We start from the raw sequence: 20,349 nt of genomic DNA on the forward strand, positions 1-20,349 counted from the left end.
TTAGAGGTCAGTTTTGCTCTGTTCTTGTGCTGGATTTACCCTGATGGCAGGTCTTACTAGCACCAGATGTTAAAAAACAGATTTCTTCTTGTTTTTCTTGGCACAATATACTCCCACTGCACCCTATTCAATATTATCTGAGCAGTAATCTGATAATTAGGAGAGAGARGCATATAAAGCTTTATGTAGATAGTCTCTCTTCATCTCTTCAGCTGACTCTGAGAGGCACCACATTGGAGGATTGGTTTGATAAGGATTTAATTGCTCCTGAGGGCAATTATCATTTTTGCTCCCAAAGTTTCTCAAATGGAAACGAATAACAGTGTCTACTATTGTAAGCTTCTTTGTCCTTCAGTGTAACTTTGAAGACAGCATGTAGTCACTCTTAACTGGCAGCTGTGTAGTTCTGGAGTAGACTTAACTTTGTAGCTGTTAAATTAGAGGGCTGGAGCAAACAACATCTTGAATGTGGATCCTGTGGAAAATCCCAGAAAAGCAATAACTACTCAGAATACTTTTCTTTGCCTAGGTATATACACCGTGCTCATCTTCACAGTTTCTATATGCCTTTACGTATTTTCATCTGTACGCATCATTTTCAGGGTGCGCTTTTCTGTCATTAACAGTGTGGAATAACACTGCCTAGCTGAGGCTGCATACCTACAGGTATATACCCTGCCTTCTAGGAGACAAGCAGCCTGGCTGCTGTTTGTGTAAGAACATGCCTTAGTGTGAAAAAAGGGGCTGACCCCCCAGGTAGTGATTCCTGCTCTCRTGTGCGGTTGATAAAATAATGCTGTCGCTGTTCAGGTTTGCCCCTCAACAACGAGGTGCCTGTGTTAGAATTACCTTGTGCTGTCACTGCTAAGCTACTGTTAATCTAACTACTTTTTCTTTTGTCTGTCTTTCTCCTTTTCCTATCTTCCTTGTTTTTGTGTTGTACACTGCTGCGTCCTGTAGTACAAGTCTGTGTTTAGGTCCTACTCCCAGGACTTTGTGCCTCACAACCAAGTCTCCATACCTCCTTTCCTGTCTTCTACCTCCTCGTCCTGCTCCACCCCTCCTTTTCCRCCCGTCCATCCGTCTCAGAGCTCTGACCTAGCGGTGCCAACCACAGCCGGCCCATCACCAAGCACTGTGGATGTGCCAAACTCCTCTTCTCAGGAGAGCAGCTTTAACGGGAATGCTCCTGTCTGCCTTCCTTCTGAAACCTCTTTCACTGATTCTCTCCAGACGTCTTCGGTGAGACTATCCAAAGAGATAATGCACCTTAACACAAGACTGGGTTGTTCTTTTAAAGAAATGTCTCTTGCATTAATACACGCTTAAGCTCAATGTGGTCTAGTCTGGATTCCACACGTATATATGAAGGCAGAGAGATGATTTTATATAAAAATGATGGGTACAAAACAGTGAAGAACACATGAGAAACCATTAATGYGTATGTTAGAAAAACACACATGCTAGAAAAAACAGAATGTCAAATGCTAGTGAAAGGGAGAGGAGAAGAAGTTGCTATAGCTTCCTGGAAGTATCATAGTASAAATCTGCAGAAGGTAAAGGAATGATTTGTGAGGCTGGTTGTTTCTAAACACAGGCTCCTTACCATGGCTCACATCCTGCAGTTACTACCGTGCCAGAATTCGGGATTGCTGTCCTACACTCCCTYCCTATGCCACCCATGAGCCCTTGGAGTGGCCCAGATCCCGCTCTCAGCTCTGCGCTCTCCTGTGCAGTAAACCTGTTGCTTTCTCYAGGCTCCTCTTCCCAGTTACCAGCAGCCTTAGTTGTGTGGTTGGTGGCAGTGCACGTTGGCGCGATGCATCGGGTGTTGGTGAGGTTAGGCTAATGCTGGTTCCCACTGGTATGACACTACTATTTTAAAGTCCCAGATCGGTTTTGCACGCCAGTAGGCCATCAGCACAAGGCATGATAGTGCTGTGTCTGCACACAGTTTGGAGGAAGGACAGTTTGTCAAGCAAATGGTCAGCTCTCACGCACTTCAGACACGACTTTGCCATTGCATCTTCTTTGCACTGGATCCTTGTTAGAGCACAGTAGCCCTTGAGTTTGGTTTASGCTGGTGTTACACCTATAGGCTGTGCTGTGTAGCATGGTCTGGGGACACATTTGGTCTCTTCTGGGCCKCAAGACTGATCTGCTCTTAGGGCAGGACTACAGTGTTGGTAGGATAAGCATTTTTGCTTCAAGCTCTGTATGTTCAGCTTCTGTAACCTTGAGATCCACACGTGCGTTTTGCGCCTTCGCAGTCTTGTTTCTAGTCACTAGCAGCTCTTGCAAAATAGCCYCTGCTGCTGTCCTGCTGTAGCTTAAGCCTTCTGGATAGCTCTCGAGAAAAGGAAAATAATTACCCCCAGGAGAGGTCAGCATCAGCGGCCAGCGTTGGCGGCCTCTCCGCTGAGCCAGAGGAAGGGTTCCCAGTTAGGTGGTGGCAGCATCTCCCTGCAGCATGGGGGCCAGGCACGCTCACTCACTAACGCCACGTGCTGGGTGCAGCGCAGCATCACATATCTCCTTTCGTCCTGTCTCCCCTAGAGTGAAAACGCCAGTGAGGAGGCTGGTGAGGGTGAATACGTCAATCTGTATTCCTCTGGCCAAAGCAACGGGGAACTCCCTCACTCTGAAGGAGTAAGTAACTTGGAGAGGGCCAAACCCTGGGAAGGGGCTGCTTGGTGCATGCTGCGTCCACGCAGGGGCTAACACGCTTGGTACCGGCCTCTTTGCACTTTGTGGAGTCTGTGTGTTCGTGTCGCTGCCCCGATCCCGGTGCTTGCCCGCTCCCGGCTCGCAGGCCGTGCTGGATTCCCAGTTTGGGGAGAGCAGGTGGTGCTTTCGAGGCTCTGCCGAGCCCCAGCAGGACGTAGGGACGGCTTTTCCTTCCACGCTGTTTCCTTGTGCTTTGCGTTTGTTTAGAGCTGCTTGCTTGAGGTTCCTTTCTCAGAAAGCTACGCTCTTAGACCAGTGCGGTCTTGGGGTCCACATTTATGCTTATAACTGCTCTGGCTTTCCTATTTTAATAAAGCAAGCCTTCTGCTCCTAATTTTTATTTTTGCTTCACCAGTTGGATTCAAAGTAAGCGACTGATTTAGCCTTGTAATCACAGAATGTTTCTTCCTTTGCGCGAGGCTCACGTACCAGGAGTTTCCTCAGGAGACAGGGTGTATTCCATGGTAGGGAGGCACCATCTTCCTGCTGTCCCGAGAAAAAGGCAGAGGTCTGTGGTGATCAGTCTCGCCCACCCACATCTTGCAAGGCATAGCCTCTGCAGGATGTCTCTGGGAGCTTTATTTGTGCTAGCATTAAATGGCCCAAGAGATAGTGCTCCCATCGCTTCCCTTCAAGAGACGCATCTAGGCAGGCCCATCCTTTTGTACAGCAGCTGGAGGGCTCTTCACTTTAAAACGAAGCGCTTTTCAGATGCATAGTCTGGAAAAAATCTGCAGACGCTGAGAAACCTACACTCATCAGTGCATTTTTCTGACTGAGTCTGGATAGCATGTAGGTGGTTTCAGTCCTGTCTTTTCAATAGATTGAATTTCCAAGTTTCCTTCTGCATGACATTAAATAAGCACTTAGATTAATATTCCCCTTTGCTATTCGTGGCTGTTTGCCTTCTTAATAAATGGCTAATTTAAAGTGTTGTGTCTGTATTTGCTTTGAACTGTCTACCTGCTATTCCACGCCACAGGTTCAGATGGTGCTTTTCTGAATTAGCATCGTTTCCACAGCAGTGGATTGTGAAGTGGAAACACTGCGTCATTGCATAACCTCCTCTGACGGGAGAGAGGGGAGGTAGAAAAGGCAGCTTGCATCCACCCATGAAGGCTATCTAGTCTTTTGGGGGTTTTAACTAGGAGGGGAGCTTAGAGCTGGCTTTGACCGTACTGATTAAAGCAGAAGGCAAGTATATTTCAACAGCAAGGGCTGGAAAAAACAAAGGTGGTGAGAGGGTTAAAATCCAAGACAGCAGCTGATTTGTGTTGTAACTTTCAGCATCATTTCACAATGTTAAAAGCAAACAATACTAATTACACTAGTCTCCAGAGATGGTCCCAAATTTCCTGTCTAATTAACTTCTGYGTTTTCCTGGCATTTGGCATTAACTTGCATCAATCTTTAACCCACTCTGTTGGAATTTACAGTAAAGGGCCATTTAGAGGCAGTAAGACTGTGAATGCAAGAGCAGTTGTGATGCAGGATCCCATGTAATAACAAAAAGCTTCCTTCTCTTTGTAGGAATCTCCCTCCATCAAAGACAACCACTCCAAAGACTCCACCGCAAACAGCAGTGCCATGGGGAAGGAAGGCAAAGATGGTGCTGAAAGGTGAGCCTGACTCCCATGGTACACCTGCATCCAGCCCTTGAAGTTTGCGGGGTATCACCGACATCTCTTAGCCCGGCTCTCTACCAGCCAGCCCTTAGATTGCCTCCTGTTCTGCATTCAACCATCTCAAAGTTCTCCAGACACTGGGCCCACTTTGTTGCACAGCTGGTGAGCAGTGGGATCCCACTGAACAAGGAGGAGCCAGGCAAGGTGGCATTACTTAATGCAACAGGCCAGCAAGGGTTAATGCACCCTATGTTAGTCATAATTGGCTTTCCTGTCACTGACACTGGCTAGTCCCTCCGGCTTCCAGGAAAACATGTAAGAAAAGTCTGTATCGCTGTTGGGAAAGTCTTCCAGAAGGGAATTTCTTCCTAACTCCGCTAGGTACTGGCTGGCTGAGGCCCCAAAGCAGGAGGCTTTATATCCCTTCTAGTGCTATCATTTGTCTATGTAAATGAAGAGGTGCAGGCTRTAACAGATGGGCTTCAGTAGAAGTGGAATGAGTGCTTCCCTGCTGCTTGAGATTGCTCTTCAGTTGAATTTTTAAAGCAAAACTAGCGAACAGCATTGTTCTGTGTGTAACAGTCAACTTCCCTCCCCCATTTTCCTGCAGCTGGTTTGAGGGTTTTAATCCCTGCAGTGAAGAAGACAATGCAGCAGTGCTCTGCAAAGCTCAGTATCTGGCAAAAGCACTGATCGGTGCAAGGGATTCGGGCCTGTGGCTGGGGAAAGCTGTGAAGGACATGTGCATTTTATTTATTCATTTATTTATTTATTTTTAAGGAGTCTGGGCACAGTGTGTGCCCAGGGGTAAGAGTACCTCCCTTTAGGGCTAGGATTGCTAGGGTCATGGATGTACAGAAAGAGAAGTGGTAAGAAAGAGCTCTTCACCGTATCTTCCTGCAGGAAGACAGCCTGTTATCTCCCCCTGTAGCAGYTGAATCGATTGTGAGCTGACTAAAAAATATGTGTGTACAGTGAACTTAGTCTCTATACATTTGAAGAAAGGCTTAGATTTGTGTGCACTGAAAATTTGGCAGATTAAGGAGACACAAAAGCATATACTCATGGAGGACCTAATAAAATCCTGTCAGGCAGAAAYCCAGGAAGACAAGTGTTTGGTTCTTAAAGGTTCATCTTTCTCTTTTTCRAGAGATGCACAAAGCAACAGAATTAGAGCTAGATATTTGGACTTGTTTGCAAAGGATTTACCTCCAGATTTTCTGTGTCAGAGCAACTTAATGAAGGTCTGAACGCTGCAAGCTCGGCTGGAGCCAACCTCTGCTCTCCTGTCTGGCTGGGTGATGACACTGATGGTTGTTTTCTTCCAGGCAGCAGCAGTCACCGGATGCGTTGGAATCGTCACAGTTGGAGGAAGAGGTAGACGAGCTATCCCTGATTGACCACAATGAAATTATGGCCAGGTTAACGCTGAAGCAAGAGGTAGGTACTTTCAAGGGTCATTTTCATACTCTTTGGGTTATGATCTATTGAAATCTGACTTCCGTTGAGTGCACAGACATGGCATCAGCTTTTATTTGAGCCAATAGKAAAAACTAGGTTATAGCAGGCACAGTATGCAGCTTTATGCATGCACACTGTTGTGAAAGTGTGAGATATTCATACAGGAAGGGAACATCAGCACTGACTGCGAGTTTAACAAAATGTGCAATATGTCTGTCTCAAAACCAGCTCATCTGATGCCCTTTTCCCCATCTGCTCCCTCCTACCTCTTCAGCCTGTTACAATCTGAAATGAAGTACCTGAGGGTTTGAACACAATAAATCCAGGTGAAGGTTTGTGGTGTTGACCTTTCAGTCTGAAGGCAGGTTTAGCGTATTACCCCAATAAGACTTTATATTACTGATTCTGACTTTGGAAGAGCAGCCAAAGTAACTGTTTCTTTATTTGAGAAATGGCTTTGTTTCTAGCTTTGAGTGCACTCACAGACATCTCTGCTTGCTTGCTATGCTCTTGAACCAAGCTGTCTCTGACGTGCAAATAGGGGGAATATGCAGGCCTTCAAACCCTTCAGACTGTCAGGGGGGCTAGTCTGAAAAACAGAGGAAATCTACTGGCACTTTAGGAGTGTTCTTCGCTCAGTCAAGATGCACAGAGGTGAGTGAGAAGCTATTACTCGTTCTGCAAGTAGTATTTCTTAAGTCTTGCCAGAGGATCGCCTGATAAAATCACATCGATGTAGCTGCTCCATGGCTGCAAATCCTCGTTTTTTTTCAGTATTTTGCATATTGAAATGACAGAGGAATTGCTAAAGGAAGCCAGATGTTGATTCTAGTGTTTACCCTGCAAGAATGAATACGCCCTTAACAAAAATTTAAAAATGGGTGATTTCTGAACATTTTTGACTATCAGATCTGTGTCAATCCTTAGCTGTTTTTTTTTCTTACAATCTGCATGTTTAAAACAGTATAAACTGCTACAGTTCTGCTGTGAGCCATTTCCAGTAGTGTGGGAACCACTGACTAAACGATAGATTAGTTTTCCATATTTTTAGTAGTGAACTGCAGTAGCTAGAAGAAAGAAGTTTTTAGAGAGTGGTAAGGCAGGGGTTAAGCAGTTAGCAGCCTGGATTCCTGCTCCTGGTTATCRGATCACTTCAGGTGACCTCCAGCCAAATAGTTCCAGATTATGGAATTAACTTGCTACATTTTGATGTTTCAGAAACATTTTCGTCAAATGCGTGACCTTTCACTCCGCAGCCGCTGTGATACGTGATCATGCACTTTGAGACAGTTCACATAGCGGTACTGCTCTATTAATGGTCTTTTGGGAGCTTTGGGGAGTCTGGGACATTCGTATTCATTCTTTGGTAGGCAGAAGGTTCAGCTTTCACTGCACTTTGCAGCCTGGCCTCAAAATGTGAGTGGCCCGAGTGAGCATTAGCCCATATCYTCACCTGGGACATCAAGACTCGGATTGCAGGATTAGCCCAGCACTTAAGACCATATCCCAGCTTGTGTTGTGAGCAGTGCTGGGAACAATGTGTACTCTGCCAGTCAGTGCTGAGTTTGGACCTCAGAGATGGTAAACTAGGCCGAAGGGAGCATGGGTTATGTGCAATGTGTTTCTGTTCTCATTGCAGGGAGATGATGGGCCAGATGTTCGTGGCGGGTCCGGAGATATTTTGTTAGTGCACGCAACAGAGACCGACAGGAAAGGTACAGTGGATGCACCCAAGCAAGCTCAAGAGTGCAGCCTGGTGTGGTCTTTTGCTGCTTTTAAGCTGATTCTCTGTAGTGTGAGCAGTTGCAAAGTTACCATATGCAGCTGGGCTGGGATGGAGATGATGGCATTAATGATTCTGTGAGTTGCGGAGCGGATTGTGCTTATCTTTGGTGAAACAGAGGTAAGCTGGATAAGCACTTGTTCATTCCATTTAGCAGCAGGGMTGGTATTAACTCGTTAAAGCCCTTGCTGAGATCTGGAAGGTRAGGCCCACCAGTGGAGTTGGTGACAGTGCTGTGTTGGTGCCTCCGAGGCAGGCCGCTGCTTTCTGAAAGAGCRGCTTTGGACAGCCTGTTATGGCCTATTTGTTAAACCCTTTTTTATCTCTCCAAACCTAGTCACCTCTCACATGATGCAGCTCCTTTCTGAGACCTGTGACAAAGACGGCCTTTGCGGCATTTCCAAGGAGTGATTTTGAACCTGCCAAACACATTTGTGCTGATGGCCTTAACCAGAATTGATCTCCTTATCTCCTGGGATGCAAAGCAAAATGCAGTAACCTGCTGAACCACTCAGCTCCCATATTTTAAGAAGCTTGATCAGTCAAAGGGGAAATAACTTCCGTGTACATTTTTAAATGGAAGCTTTATTACTGTAGCATAAGACGTTTGCAGTTGCTTACTAGCACCATTCAGCTAGGAAGAAAATCCTTCCCCTGGCAGATATATTTCCCTGTCTAATCAGGCATCCAGCACAGGCACAAAAGACCAAAGTTGGGAACATAGTAGAGAGAGGAGCACAATTCATTATGTTATGGTTAGATATGTGGGGAAAAAATGTAGAGATGGTGAAAGTATCCCTTTTAAAAAAGCTGAAAATGGAATAGAGAAGCTCTGATTTACTGTTGCTGTACTCCAGAACAAGCATCACATTGGAAGAACTTCTTCCATACTGTTGCTGTTTAAAGACAGCTACTTGATAAAAGGATGTGTGTTAGACAACCAGTTCATGAATGGTGAGCTTTGCAGATGTTGCRAACAGGTGAAAACTGTGGAGAACCTCTCAAGACTGGAAAAACTAGAGCAAGGTTTTAAAAACACAGCAGCGCGGAGGAGGGGAGTGGATGGGTGCAGGGAGATCTGAGCAGCGCGTTGCTCAGAATAGTCRCAGAGCTTAGCTTTACATACTCTGCCAAGCCGTTGATCTGAATGGAGCATGGAGGAATCTGTGCTATGTTAACCCACTGTTTGGGTGACTGAGAGGGTTAATGAATTAAGCTTACAATGAGGAGAATTCAGGGCTTGTAAATCAATCAGCCAAACTGCACAGAGGGGTATAGTTAAGAGGCTTTCCTTTAAAGATGAATTTCTTGGCAGCTTTGAGTGCCAGAGCAGACCAGCTGTATTACCTCATGTTGCCTTTTGGGCAGATGGGAACCCAGAATAAACGTAACTCCACGCCCTGTTGCATGATGCTTCTTGTCCATTTGAGTTTTGTAGAAGGGCTAAATGGAATAAGGGATAAAATGAGACTTGCAGTCTTTAGGAATAAAATCTGTGGTCAATTAAATGCTCTCAGCCACATGCGCTTGCTGTGAGTGCAGGATTACAGCCGGACAAGGCCTAAGAGTCACCTCTGACATGACCACCCAACCTCTGGCTTTAGAGCTTAAGTCTGGTTGTCTTTAACTAAAAGCAACTCTCTCAGATTTAAGAACAGCAAGAAGAAGCAGCTGCTTGTGAGGTGCCTGCCTGCCAAGAGAAACACTGCAGGTAGAAAGGCACAAATCCCCTTTCACACCCTCCCCGTGCCATGGATTGAGGTTACGGCGCATGGGTGCGGGGTGCTCCTGCCCTGGCTGAAGCCTGGGCAGGCACGGCACAAGCTGCTTCCCCCAGCCCTGCCAGGAAGCCTCTGCCAGCRGTTGCAGCGGGCCAGCGAAGGGCAGCAGGCCATGCCGCGGCAGATGTTGGCTGCACTGCTACACGGTTGTTTATACTAGCGCCAATAAGCTTCCATTTTGACTGCTGCTGTCCGCAGTGACCAAGCCTGGCCCGGGACTGCAGTCCTGAYCTGAAAGCTTCTTTCCCTGTTACGGTTCCTGCTTTTTCAAGTTGCGTCCTCTGGGTCCGTGACAATAGCCRAAGCCTCTGTGATTCGGGGGCCTGGAGCACCCAGGGGCGCAGCTTAACGAACAGAAGTTCTCTGCATGCACCGGGTCAGCGCTTGTGTCACGGCCGTGGGTCATGGCAGGGCACGGTGGTCCTGGTCATGGCAGGGTCAGCTTTTGCTATACAACTTACTCTTCTTTTAACTGAAAACAATCTTACATTTACACTCGCCGGAGGGAGTTTTCCTGGATCACAGCAAGGAGGGGAGGCTCTGCAGCACCCTGTCATCATTTTAAATACGTGCATTGCTGTTACGAGGGAAGAGTGACCCTGTTCTTCCTGCACAGCTCTGCACTACCTAAGTAGTAAAGACAGAGAACAGACACCCATCTCTCAGTCATGTCTTCTCTTTAAAGTATCCCCAAGGCCCTCAGCACACTTTTCCTTGACCTATTATTAAACTTTTCCAACCAACAGACAGGACTTTTTCACCGACCGCTTTCGTGATCCCATAAGCTAAAAAGCAAGGCTGATTGCTTCGAGTGGGAGACAGGCTACTGGGGCTGGGGCAGTTTCGCTGTTGCTTTTATGCCTTAGGGTCCATCTGCTGGTAAGAAACAACAACACAGCATTTCTGTAAAGCTCCTTCATGTCAGATTGTGTCCCCTTCCTCTTTCTGTAAGGTAGGATTCAACCGAAGAATGAGCTTCCTTTTCTAAACGCAGGGTTGATTGATGCTTCCTTGTCTTTCTCTGTAGATCTGGTGCTGTACTGTGAAGCCTTCCTAACCACATACAGAACATTTATTACCCCAGAAGAGCTCATCAAGAAGCTGCAATACAGATATCCTTTTGCATGAATGACAGTTCAGCCTCTTCAAGGATCAGGGCCAAGCACTCATCATGGAGGGAGTCGGGGGGAATTTCTTCAGCCAAAAGCCTACTGGCAATTCAGTCAGTAACACTCTTGCCGTAGAGGTGTCACACACAACCTGCCCACTGCCAAGCAGGAATTCCCTCACCTCTGCACCCTGCAGGTGGGAGATGCACTGGGGCAGGTCGAGGCAGAGGGGAGCATCTCCAGCAAGTATGGAGACTGCTTCTTGGTGAGCCCCCTGTCTGTAGTTCCTTCCCCTCAACTCCGTTGTGGTCGCTCCCTTACTACCGGCAGCACTGAGTGGGTCAGTGTCTCAGTTCAGGCAGTACAAAGGCCTCATGGGCTTTGGTCCTGCAACCGCATGTCAAAGGAGGCCTGACGTCACCCTGCCCTGAGTTGCAGCTCATCACTGCCATCTGCCCGTGCTCCCCGTGCTTCTGCTGGGAGCAGTTCTGCCAAGAACGCAGCATATCTCACTGCAGAACAATTGTCAGTGAAAACACTTGCTTTGGAGAGGTGCTGGGACATTTGCATAGGCCATTTTCTGCACCCTGTTTCTATTTCCCTTTATCCACCTGGTGGAAGTTTTTCAACCTTTGCTRTCCTGTCTTCCTCGCTCTGTACCCCTTGCAGCAAATTAGGTAGTGAGATCTGTTATGAGACCAGATGTTACAGACCAGCAGGGGGGTTCACAGTAAAGGAGTGCTGCTCATTAAATTTCATCTTAGAGAGAATGCTCTGCTAGCATGAATTCTCTAAGGTGTAAGAACCTCCTCACACCCCTGCTACCTGCAGCTGGTGGTATCTTTGWACCATGTTAATTAGAAAACTATTAGTGTCCCATATCTCCTAGAAACTGAAATTTCAGTCAAGATAGAGTATTATGCTTTTCTAATGTTCCTCAAGGTAGCTGAAAGTTGCGCTGCCGGTCTGATTACGTTAGGCTGATTCTTTAATTTGTGACCAACATATGAGAAGTTTTGCCACTTCGCAGACACATTTAAGAAGCGAGTCAGTAAGAACACCTTCTTCGTGCTGGTGAGAGTGGTGGATGAGCTGTGGTGAGTTGCCTTCTTTGTTTTGGGGTTGGAGATACAGGGTCAGTAACAAGATGGAAGTCTACCAGTTGTAAACATTACATTGTTTAAGATGGTACCTGCAACTCCCTGCCTTGACCAAGGAGACAGCTACAATGCTGGACACAGGGAACCCTCTTTTTGGAAGAGGAGGATTCTCACAGCGTCCTCTCTGGGTCCATGATTTTAAAATAACCTGTGAAAGGGGAATCTCTTTAAGAAAGGAAGAGCTGGGAAGGAGAAGAAGAAGAATTTCAGTCACTTGGTTCTGCTTTTGGGAAAGAGTGACAAGACTCTATACAAATACAAATTCCACTGTRGCTCTGATGTCTTACTCGGGTTTCCCGTCTTTCTCTCAGCCTAGTGGAGTTGACAGATGAAATTCTCAAGCTGCTGATGGACCTGGTGTTCCGGCTAGTCTGCAATGGAGAGCTGAGTCTCGCTAGAGTGTTACGCAAAAATATCCTCGATAAAGTCGATCAGAAGAATATGCTGAGATACGCCAATTCCATCAAACCTCTCGCAGCCCGTGGGGTGGCAGCCAGGTGAGGAATTGTGCACGTAACCATGTCTTGCTCCTTTCTGAGACACAGGCATCCCTTACCTGCAGGTGCAACAGTTTTCTCAGTCCAAAATATAATGATGGAAAGAAAACAATCCACATTTTCTTAGCCTTTATACTTCATCCTTGTTTCCTACAGGCCAGGAACCCTACACGATTTCCACAGTCATGAAATAGCTGAGCAGCTGACCCTGCTAGATGCTGAACTCTTCTATAAAATTGAGGTACAGAGACAAGGATGGGGTGAGGGTGGTGGCAGAGATTTTAACGTGCACCCCCTGCAATCTCTGGTATTGCTTGCTGCCAGCTTTCCATGTGCACCTGTTGCATTGTAGGAGACAGCTGAACTTGTGTCAGCAAAAGGCTATGACCACAGCAAAAGGCTGTGACTGAGGAATCTTAAGGCAGAAATCCTATTTTAACATGTGGTGTTCTCCCTCTCTCTCTCTCTTCCTTGGCAGATACCAGAAGTTTTGCTTTGGGCAAAGGAGCAAAATGAAGAGAAGAGCCCTAACCTAACACAGTTTACAGAGCACTTTAATAACATGTCCTACTGGTAAGGAGATCGGTGCGACCATGGCACTAAAGTGTGCTTAACCTTTGGTGCTGTAGAGTTCAATATATTTCTTCTTGAGCTGGGTTCCCTTGTTAAAAGGATTGTACCTTTTAGTGGCATCATGCCTATCTTTTTGGCTGGGAACTAGATGCAGGGCACTCTTCAAAGAGCCCAGAATACAGGAAATACAAAATCATGAGGGTTTCGGAGGACACAGCAACCTGTAAGAATTAAGAATTATCATCAGTGTTGTTAAGCTCTTCAAACAAACATTCTCCCTGCAAATAAGTGCTCTCCTAATGGTGGTGTTACCTCATTGTGATCGTCCTTGAAATTATTCCATTTTTGTTGTGAACTGAAGTGTTCCATTTAAGTTGGAAGCATCATGAACTTGTCAGCCTTGGTGATCCATCTTTATTAGTTACCCATTTTGCAAATGAAACAAGAAATCTGAGATCAGAATTCTGTCTCAGTGAGTTTGTCAATCTTTCTATTTTGTTCTGTTCTTCTAGGGTCCGTTCAATAATTATGGTGCAAGAGAAAGCCCAAGACCGAGAGAGGCTGCTCCTTAAATTTATAAAGATTATGAAGGTATGAGCTTGATTCTTGCTCTGAATCACATGCACTGTTCACTAAATATCTGGGAACAGGAGTAGGAGTGTGGGACATGCCAGTGAGTAGAGCTGTTTGTTGCCGGAAGGCTTTTCAGATCTCTAGAGTAACTGGTATTYTCCTTCTTCACAGCACTTACGAAAGCTGAATAATTTTAATTCCTATCTGGCCATTCTTTCTGCACTGGATTCTGCACCCATCCGAAGGCTGGAGTGGCAGAAACAAACCTCAGAGGTAAGGAATATCAAGGACTTTCATCTTTAGGGGAAAAAAGGCTAACTGCAGTTACGGTATGAACCAGCTCCRTGAGTTTTAACAGCTCAGTGATGTCCCAGTGTGGAGGGATGGTGGATAAATGCTCTCTGCTTGTATAATGCCACAGTGCTGGAAACCTGCAGTGTTTCTGAGCATTCTGACAGTGGCAGAAATGCCAGCACAGTTACAGGCTGAGAGAGCAGCGTCTTCCTCCCTGCAAATTGAAGGCTTGCTGAAGGCTTGTTCTGTGTACACAGTCAGGCTCACATTTATTAAATCAACTGGAGGTGTTTGCAGGGTGGCATTAACTCTCTAGCCTTCATAGGTCCCTGGAGGGGAGGTCACAGAGAAAGCTGGTTTGTAGCAGTGGTGCTACCATGAGCTTTGTCTTCTGCTAGGGCCTGGCTGAGTACTGCACACTGATTGACAGCTCCTCATCCTTCCGGGCCTACCGAGCAGCTCTGGCCGATGTGGAGCCTCCCTGCATACCTTACCTGTGAGTTGATGATTTGTCTTTCCTCTGCCATTACTTCTGCACATTCGAGCAGTTACTCCAGTGTTTCCCCAGCACCTTCTGCTCAACTAAACACTTGCCTTTCCCCCTAGATCTAGAATAAGGCATTGATGTGCCGCATCTTTATAGCAAACGCACATGCCCATCATGGAACAACTTACCCTGCATTAGGGAAAAACAGGGTGACACCCCTGGGTACTGCTCTATGTTTCCCTGTGACAGTGTGTTCCTGCTATAAGATGACTGGGTTCCTCTATCGACTGTTCCCCTGAGGATCTTGCTCCTTTTTGTAAACATTGATCAAAGTCCAGACTACCTCCTGCTGTTTCAGATGTTTCACTTCATGCCTCAGCTTTCTTTTCTTGTAAAGATGAATTGGCTTGAATTGACTATAGCAAGGGAAGTACTAAGTGCCTGGATCTTTAGCTGACACTTTTTATCTGCAGTTTCTTTGGAGTCACATAATAGAGAAAGACAAATTTTCCCATGAGGTGAAATGGATCCCACAACTTTGAGCTACTTCACACTCCTCTACATCAGCTCTGATTCTGCTAACTGGAAGAGCTGGYAAATTAGGAATCTCCCTTGCCAAACGTACTTCTTCATTCTGTTGACAGATGAAAGGTTCAAGCCTTTGCCCTTCTCTGTACAGGCACTCTGATCTAGATATCAGATTTCATATGGGTTTATCCTAGAAAAATTCTTCTGGTCTTGCTTTCTTCTGTGGTAAAAATTCTGTAGGAAGAGGTTGCACAGATATTCAGCATATCATGTGGTGGGGACCACAGGAGCACTGTGCAGCCACACAGGTGAGCAGGAGAGGTAAAGAGAGGGAGACACAGACTCTTTTGCTAACAAAGCCTCAACATAAGGAAAGTCGTCTTCCATAAACCTGGAAGGAAGGTCTAACTCCCTGGCAGATGCACCCCACTGCAACCTTCTTCCAGCCTCATCTTCTTTTCCACAAACATTGAAAGAGCAGCAGACCCAGCACTATTCTTGTGAACATTAATGCCTCACCTCTGAGATATCTCAGCTTGGCATGTAATGATAGGATCTAAACACCTTCATATTTGCTGGAGGGGCTGGGAGGAGATGTTGCTCTCTAGTTTAAAATCATGATGCTAAGGGTGCCAGCAGCAGGAGGCAGTTAGCTTATGTGCAGCTGCCTTTTGGCTGGCTGTCCTGCCTGTGTGTGACTAACCTCTGTACTTGTTTGCCTACTCTCTGACCTGCCACCCCTTCTCTTTTTCAGAGGCCTGATTCTGCAGGACCTGACCTTTGTTCATCTGGGAAATCCAGATTACATTGACAGCAAAGTGAACTTTTCCAAACGCTGGCAGCAGTTTAACATCCTAGACAGCATGAGGTGCTTCCAACAAGTGTAAGTGCAGTGAAGGGAATCAGAGGCAGCTCTGTGATACTGCTGTGGGGTTGTTACAGCCAGCGGTGGTGAAGGCACGTGAGCTGCTGTGGAAAGGGACGGGAGTTTAAAGTCAAAACACTGTGATGGAGAGACTTAAGGAGTCCTGCCAGTGTATAAAGTTTCCCTTCTCCTCCTCTTCACAAAACAGCTTTTCCTCCAGATTTTTGTTGTTGATGGTTTCTGTGTTCTCTTGATCAGGAAGAATTTTCCTTAATGCTGCTTTTCAGTAGAAGCAACAGCTCTAATTCGGTGTCACAGGATCAGTGGTCGGTTTTCCCAGTTCAGTGGTGGGCATCCTGTGTAAACCCCGGTGTCACATCGTTGGCATAAGGAGTGGCCCGGGGAATGCAGGTCACAGTGCTGGGTGTGCATTAGAGCAGAGGGGGGTGGCTCTAGGCTGAGAGAGGTTTGGGAGAGGTTCCCCAGCAGCATCTTGGTTAACTGCAGCCGTTCTGTTCTCTTTGATTTTACAGACATTACGACATCAAAAGAAATGATGATATAGTGTCATTCTTCAACGATTTCAGCGACCATCTGGCTGAGGAGGCCTTGTGGGAACTGTCTCTCAAAATCAAACCTCGGAACATTACGAGGAGAAAAACAGACCGAGAAGAGAAAACCTAGGAGGAGGGGTTTGTGTGAGCGAGGAGAATTGCTCCGCAGACGCGCCAAGGGCAGCTAGGAGACTGGAGTTCAATGTTTGTACCTGTTACCGGATGACGCACCCTCCCTCCCAGCTGGCAGCAGTCACTGGGTGTGTGAACGTTGGGCTCTTTCAGCACAAGGGCAGCGAACGCGTGCGTGAGCCGCCTTCTTGCCAGACGGCAGCAGCTAAGGCGGGAGATCAGCCAGTGCTCGCTGCGCTCACCTTCCTTCTCCTCCCATCCCTCTGTGCCATGAATCAGCTTTAAACCTGGGGAGAGAGCTTTGTGGAAGGAGGGTCCCATGCAAGCGTGTTGCTGGTTTGCTGACTGATAYTTCACTGGCGTTCAGAAGGACCTGAGCTTTTGTTTCCATCCACGAGGGAGGATCAGCAAGASCTCAGCACCCACAAACAAGTCGCTTGTCTCTGGAGTGTTACCTAGCAGGCAGCAGCTGCGGAAGCCGAGGTTTTGCATCTCCCCTGTAACGCCGCCTCGAAACGTTTTTAGCCCCAGGAGATGAGGATGGAAGAATCGGCCGCTGTCTGCCAGAGGAGCTCTGCTTTCAAAGAACTCGCTTTTGTTTACAGGGGTGTTGAGTTTACCCCAGATCTGTCTCGCCTTCCTAAAGGGAGAAAGGCACTGGTCACAGGTGCGGAAGAGGCACTGAAAATGTGGGCAGGGACCCGCCATCTCCGGTCGTCGTATCCCCCTTCGCCTCTCAAATCTCATTATTTAAGCAACGGTAATCCCTTGGAACCCTGGAAATATTGACTAGCCAAGGTACAGCGGGTCACTCGTCCTGTGAACCTGTAYCTTTTAGTGATGGTACTAGCTTTTGCACAGTAAATTCTGTAGTATATAAGAAAGACTGTAAATATTAGTATTTAGAATCCATTGGGGATTTTTTGATGCATGTCTGAATACCAGTGGATTTATAGGAAAACAAAAAAGTGCAAAACAATATGTATAAAATTCACAACCGGTGACAATGTTGTTCCAAGTGCTGGAATAAAGGAGGCTTGGGGCAGCCGCGTGCGGAGCTGGCTGCGAGTGGGATGCAGGATCCAGGCGGAGGAGCTAGCAGATATGTTCCTGGGATTGTAAATGCCAGTAGGGAAGGAGCCCTGCTCAGGGCCAAGCCTGCCCGTCCCCTCCACCCCACTCCTCTCTCCTCTTGTTGTTGCCAAATGGTTTGGGGGGGTTAAGGGAGGCRTCCCACTGGGATAACCCTTGGTGCTGCGCTTTGTGGTCCTTTTTTTAGAAAAAGCCTCAACAAGACCCTGTCCCCAGTAGAGCCATGCCCAGAGCCAGCAGGGCAGAGGCAGCCCAGCATGTAAGAGAGGGGGTCAGCGTTTCCCACCCACGCAGTGTTAACCCCAATCTGTTCGGTGTGCCTTATTCAGCCCCTCTGTCCCTTCTCCACGTCCCACCCCGGACGTCATCCTCACCAGTGCAGCCCCAGCTGCGCCAGTTCACATCCTTCCTTTCTGTCCCCGTTCAGTTGTTTACAGTGTGGATCATGTTTTTGAGTGTATGCTATAGATTTTATCGGCCCTGCAAGGCCTTTTTCGGAACCACGTTGTGTGTTCACAGGTTTTTATAGAGTTCTGTCTAACAAAAACCCTGCAGTTTTAGGGCTGTGGCTTGCAAGGAACATACGTGGGATATTTTGCAGAGCATCCTTAATTTATTTCTCAGTAGCAGGCTCGCTGTTCTGCAAGGCTCTGTTTAGTCTGGGTGAATCAGCRTTGCAAGCTCTTCCTTCTGCAAACAGATGGCAAAGGTTTAGCCGGCTCCCTTCAGCTCCCGTTGCCAGTCTGCAGGAGGGAACGGCGGCTGCCCTGCTCAGCTCGCAGGACTACGCCTAGCTTTTCCTGAAGACTCAGGCACAGGGTTCATCAGCACCCCGGCGTGCACCATGTTCGTGAGCAAACGTTCGTAAGGCAGGTTGGTCGGACCTGCTGCAGTAGAGACGCCCTTGCCCCGCGGCGCGGGCCGTGCCGGGCGCTGGGCGAGCCGCGCTTACGGCCGCTTCCTCCCTAACTTCAGCTCCCCCGGGGCAAGAGTCTCCAGGGCATCTCAGGCAGCCGAAATCCGCCTCCCAGGCAGACGGCGGCCGAACGGCTCACCCAGCGCCGGGGGCCGGAGCGACCGCTCTGCGCYGAAGGCGTCCTCTGCGGAGGGGGAGCGTGGGGGACCCGCACGGGAAGCCCAGCTGATGCTATGCAATCCACAGCGCGGACGAAGCAGGGATCTTGCTGGGCTAAATCCCCGCATCCGAGCGGGAACAAGCGTTCCGGCTGAAAACTGGGGGGTTCCTGCGGCACGAACACGCGCGAGCCGTGCGCTCCGTCTGGCGAAGCCTGTGCGAGCCCTGAAGGCATCACGGCCATCAAAGCAGGAAGTTAACACTTTTTCTTCTTTGTAAATAAGAAAAAAAAAAAGAGTCTGTGAAAAGGCAAATAATACAATCCRCATCCGGCGCTGAGTTTTCTGCTGGCTCCCTCCGAACGTGTCACTTTACTGTTGAAGGTTTGCTCTAGCATAGGCCTTTCCTAGGAGTGTCCCGAGTGGTGATAGCACTAAAGCAGCCCCTGTTTTCGGCGGCGCGCGGGGCAGGGCACAGGCGAACCCGGGGGGCGCCCAGCGGAGCAGCTGGGGCTTCGCCCTCCGCAGCCTCCCGGGAGGCCCGGAGCAGCCGCCGCCGCCGCGGGCAGAGCCGCGAGAGCTGCAGCCGCCTGGGGCCCCCGCCGGGCCGGGCGCCTGCCCCGCTCCCGAGCGTCGCCGCCATCCCACCCTGTCACGTTGTATATAAATATTTACCACTAACCCCGTCCTGATGGTGGCATCTTCCTGCAAACATTTCAAACCTGTAACTTTTATATTAAAGACAAATAAATACCAATAATGAACCTGCCTAACGATCCTGTTTACAGTGCATGCAGCAGTCTGTGGATTAAAGTGACAATCGAATCCACTTCTCGAGCTCGTGTGGCCTCGTGTTTTCTGCGGTGCTCCGGGGTTTTCTCTGCCGTTGGCCTTTCTGGCTTTTGTTTTTTACCTTGCAAGTCGCTTGCCCGCCGCAGCGCCAAGATGCACAGCCCTGGGCTCCCCGGGGCCAGCACCTCCCGGCGCCTTCCGCCGGGTGCCTCTTTCACGTGCCGGCCCCGGGGGGGTTTCTGCCACGGCTGCAGTGGCCTTGCGACAGCCCGCGGAGGGCGAGGAATAATCCCTCCGGCGGCCTGGATGGCCGGGAACGCTCCCGCGCTATTTCAGGCCTGGCCTAGCTTCAAAATTCCTCTGGAAATAATCCGCATCTGCCAGCTCGGGAGGAGGATGCCCAGACGCTGAGCGAGCCGCGTGCCGCCTCCCTGCCGGCCCGGATGAGCGGCGCTGCCGGCACCGAGAGCTGCCTGYCCCGGCAGCGCCGCCGAGGAAGCGAGCGTTGGCCAGGGGTGGGGGGGTGGATTTTTCTGCACCACTTTTCTGCCCCGGACACCTGTGCAGAGTGTTGTGGTTGGCCCTCGGGGTCCGGCAGCCAGTACGGCGYGGGTCGCCCGCCAAGGCCGCCGCCTCGCTGCCGCCCGGCATCCCTGGGCGTCCCAACCTGTCTGCACGGCCGAGCCACCACCTTTTGGGGACAAAAATGACCAAAATGGAGGTGCGCTGTGTGGCCAGGCCTCGGGGACCCACAGCCCGAGGGGCCCGTGGCCGGCCGGTGCCTTTCGCCCCACCAACACGTTGCCTACACATCATAATTACGTACAYGTTTACATGGGCAACGTAACTGTATGGAAATACTGTTTTTTTTAATGCACATTAATATGTATTTATATACGTATACATCGAGCACGCTGCATATGCCTATGTCCGTATTACAGGTATGTGTATACACACATGTACATACACGTGTGTGCGCATGCGGATCTGTAGGTGTGCATATGTGTGTGTATATACAGATATACACCTATATAAACCCATGCATATGTGTAAATATACACCTCTACATACACATACAAGTATATATGCGTGGGTATATATGTATAAATCGTCCTCTGCTCCCCCGTTCAGCAGCCTCAGGCTGCGCCCCGAGCACCAGCGGCCTCCGGCTGAGGCCGGTGCCGCTCGTCGCACTTGTCGCCCTCCGCGGCGCCCGGAGGCGCGCGCGCTGTCCCCGGCGCA

The 20,349-nt window shown here is 48.6% G+C and overlaps 1 protein-coding gene across 8 annotated transcripts in view; it reads left to right on the top strand.

Annotated features, from left to right (window-relative positions):
• RAPGEF1 (Rap guanine nucleotide exchange factor 1) overlaps window positions 1-17,235 on the top strand; it is a 52,801-nt gene extending 35,566 nt beyond the window's left edge. For 3 of the 8 annotated variants that reach the window (XM_085325330.1, XM_085325331.1, XM_085325334.1), the window contains 15 exons: window positions 961-1,242; window positions 2,557-2,649; window positions 4,258-4,346; window positions 5,681-5,792; window positions 7,453-7,528; window positions 10,405-10,489; window positions 11,491-11,583; window positions 11,958-12,143; window positions 12,300-12,384; window positions 12,622-12,716; window positions 13,229-13,307; window positions 13,461-13,562; window positions 13,982-14,079; window positions 15,353-15,481; window positions 15,997-17,235. In XM_085325330.1, coding sequence (XP_085181456.1) covers window positions 961-1,242; window positions 2,557-2,649; window positions 4,258-4,346; window positions 5,681-5,792; window positions 7,453-7,528; window positions 10,405-10,489; window positions 11,491-11,583; window positions 11,958-12,143; window positions 12,300-12,384; window positions 12,622-12,716; window positions 13,229-13,307; window positions 13,461-13,562; window positions 13,982-14,079; window positions 15,353-15,481; window positions 15,997-16,147 — 1,755 coding nt within the window. In that variant the 3' untranslated portion in view covers window positions 16,148-17,235. The remainder of the gene's footprint in view (window positions 1-960; window positions 1,243-2,556; window positions 2,650-4,257; window positions 4,347-5,680; window positions 5,793-7,452; window positions 7,529-10,404; window positions 10,490-11,490; window positions 11,584-11,957; window positions 12,144-12,299; window positions 12,385-12,621; window positions 12,717-13,228; window positions 13,308-13,460; window positions 13,563-13,981; window positions 14,080-15,352; window positions 15,482-15,996) is intronic. The other 5 variants (XM_085325332.1, XM_085325333.1, XM_085325335.1 and 2 more) reach the window with 3 other exon arrangements.
• The last annotated feature ends 3,114 nt before the right edge of the window (window positions 17,236-20,349 follow it).

Source organism: Rhea americana, unplaced genomic scaffold (assembly GCF_003343005.1).
Source record: "Rhea americana isolate MKP2758 unplaced genomic scaffold, rheAme1 scaffold_97, whole genome shotgun sequence".
NCBI classification, from domain to species: domain Eukaryota; kingdom Metazoa; phylum Chordata; class Aves; order Rheiformes; family Rheidae; genus Rhea; species Rhea americana.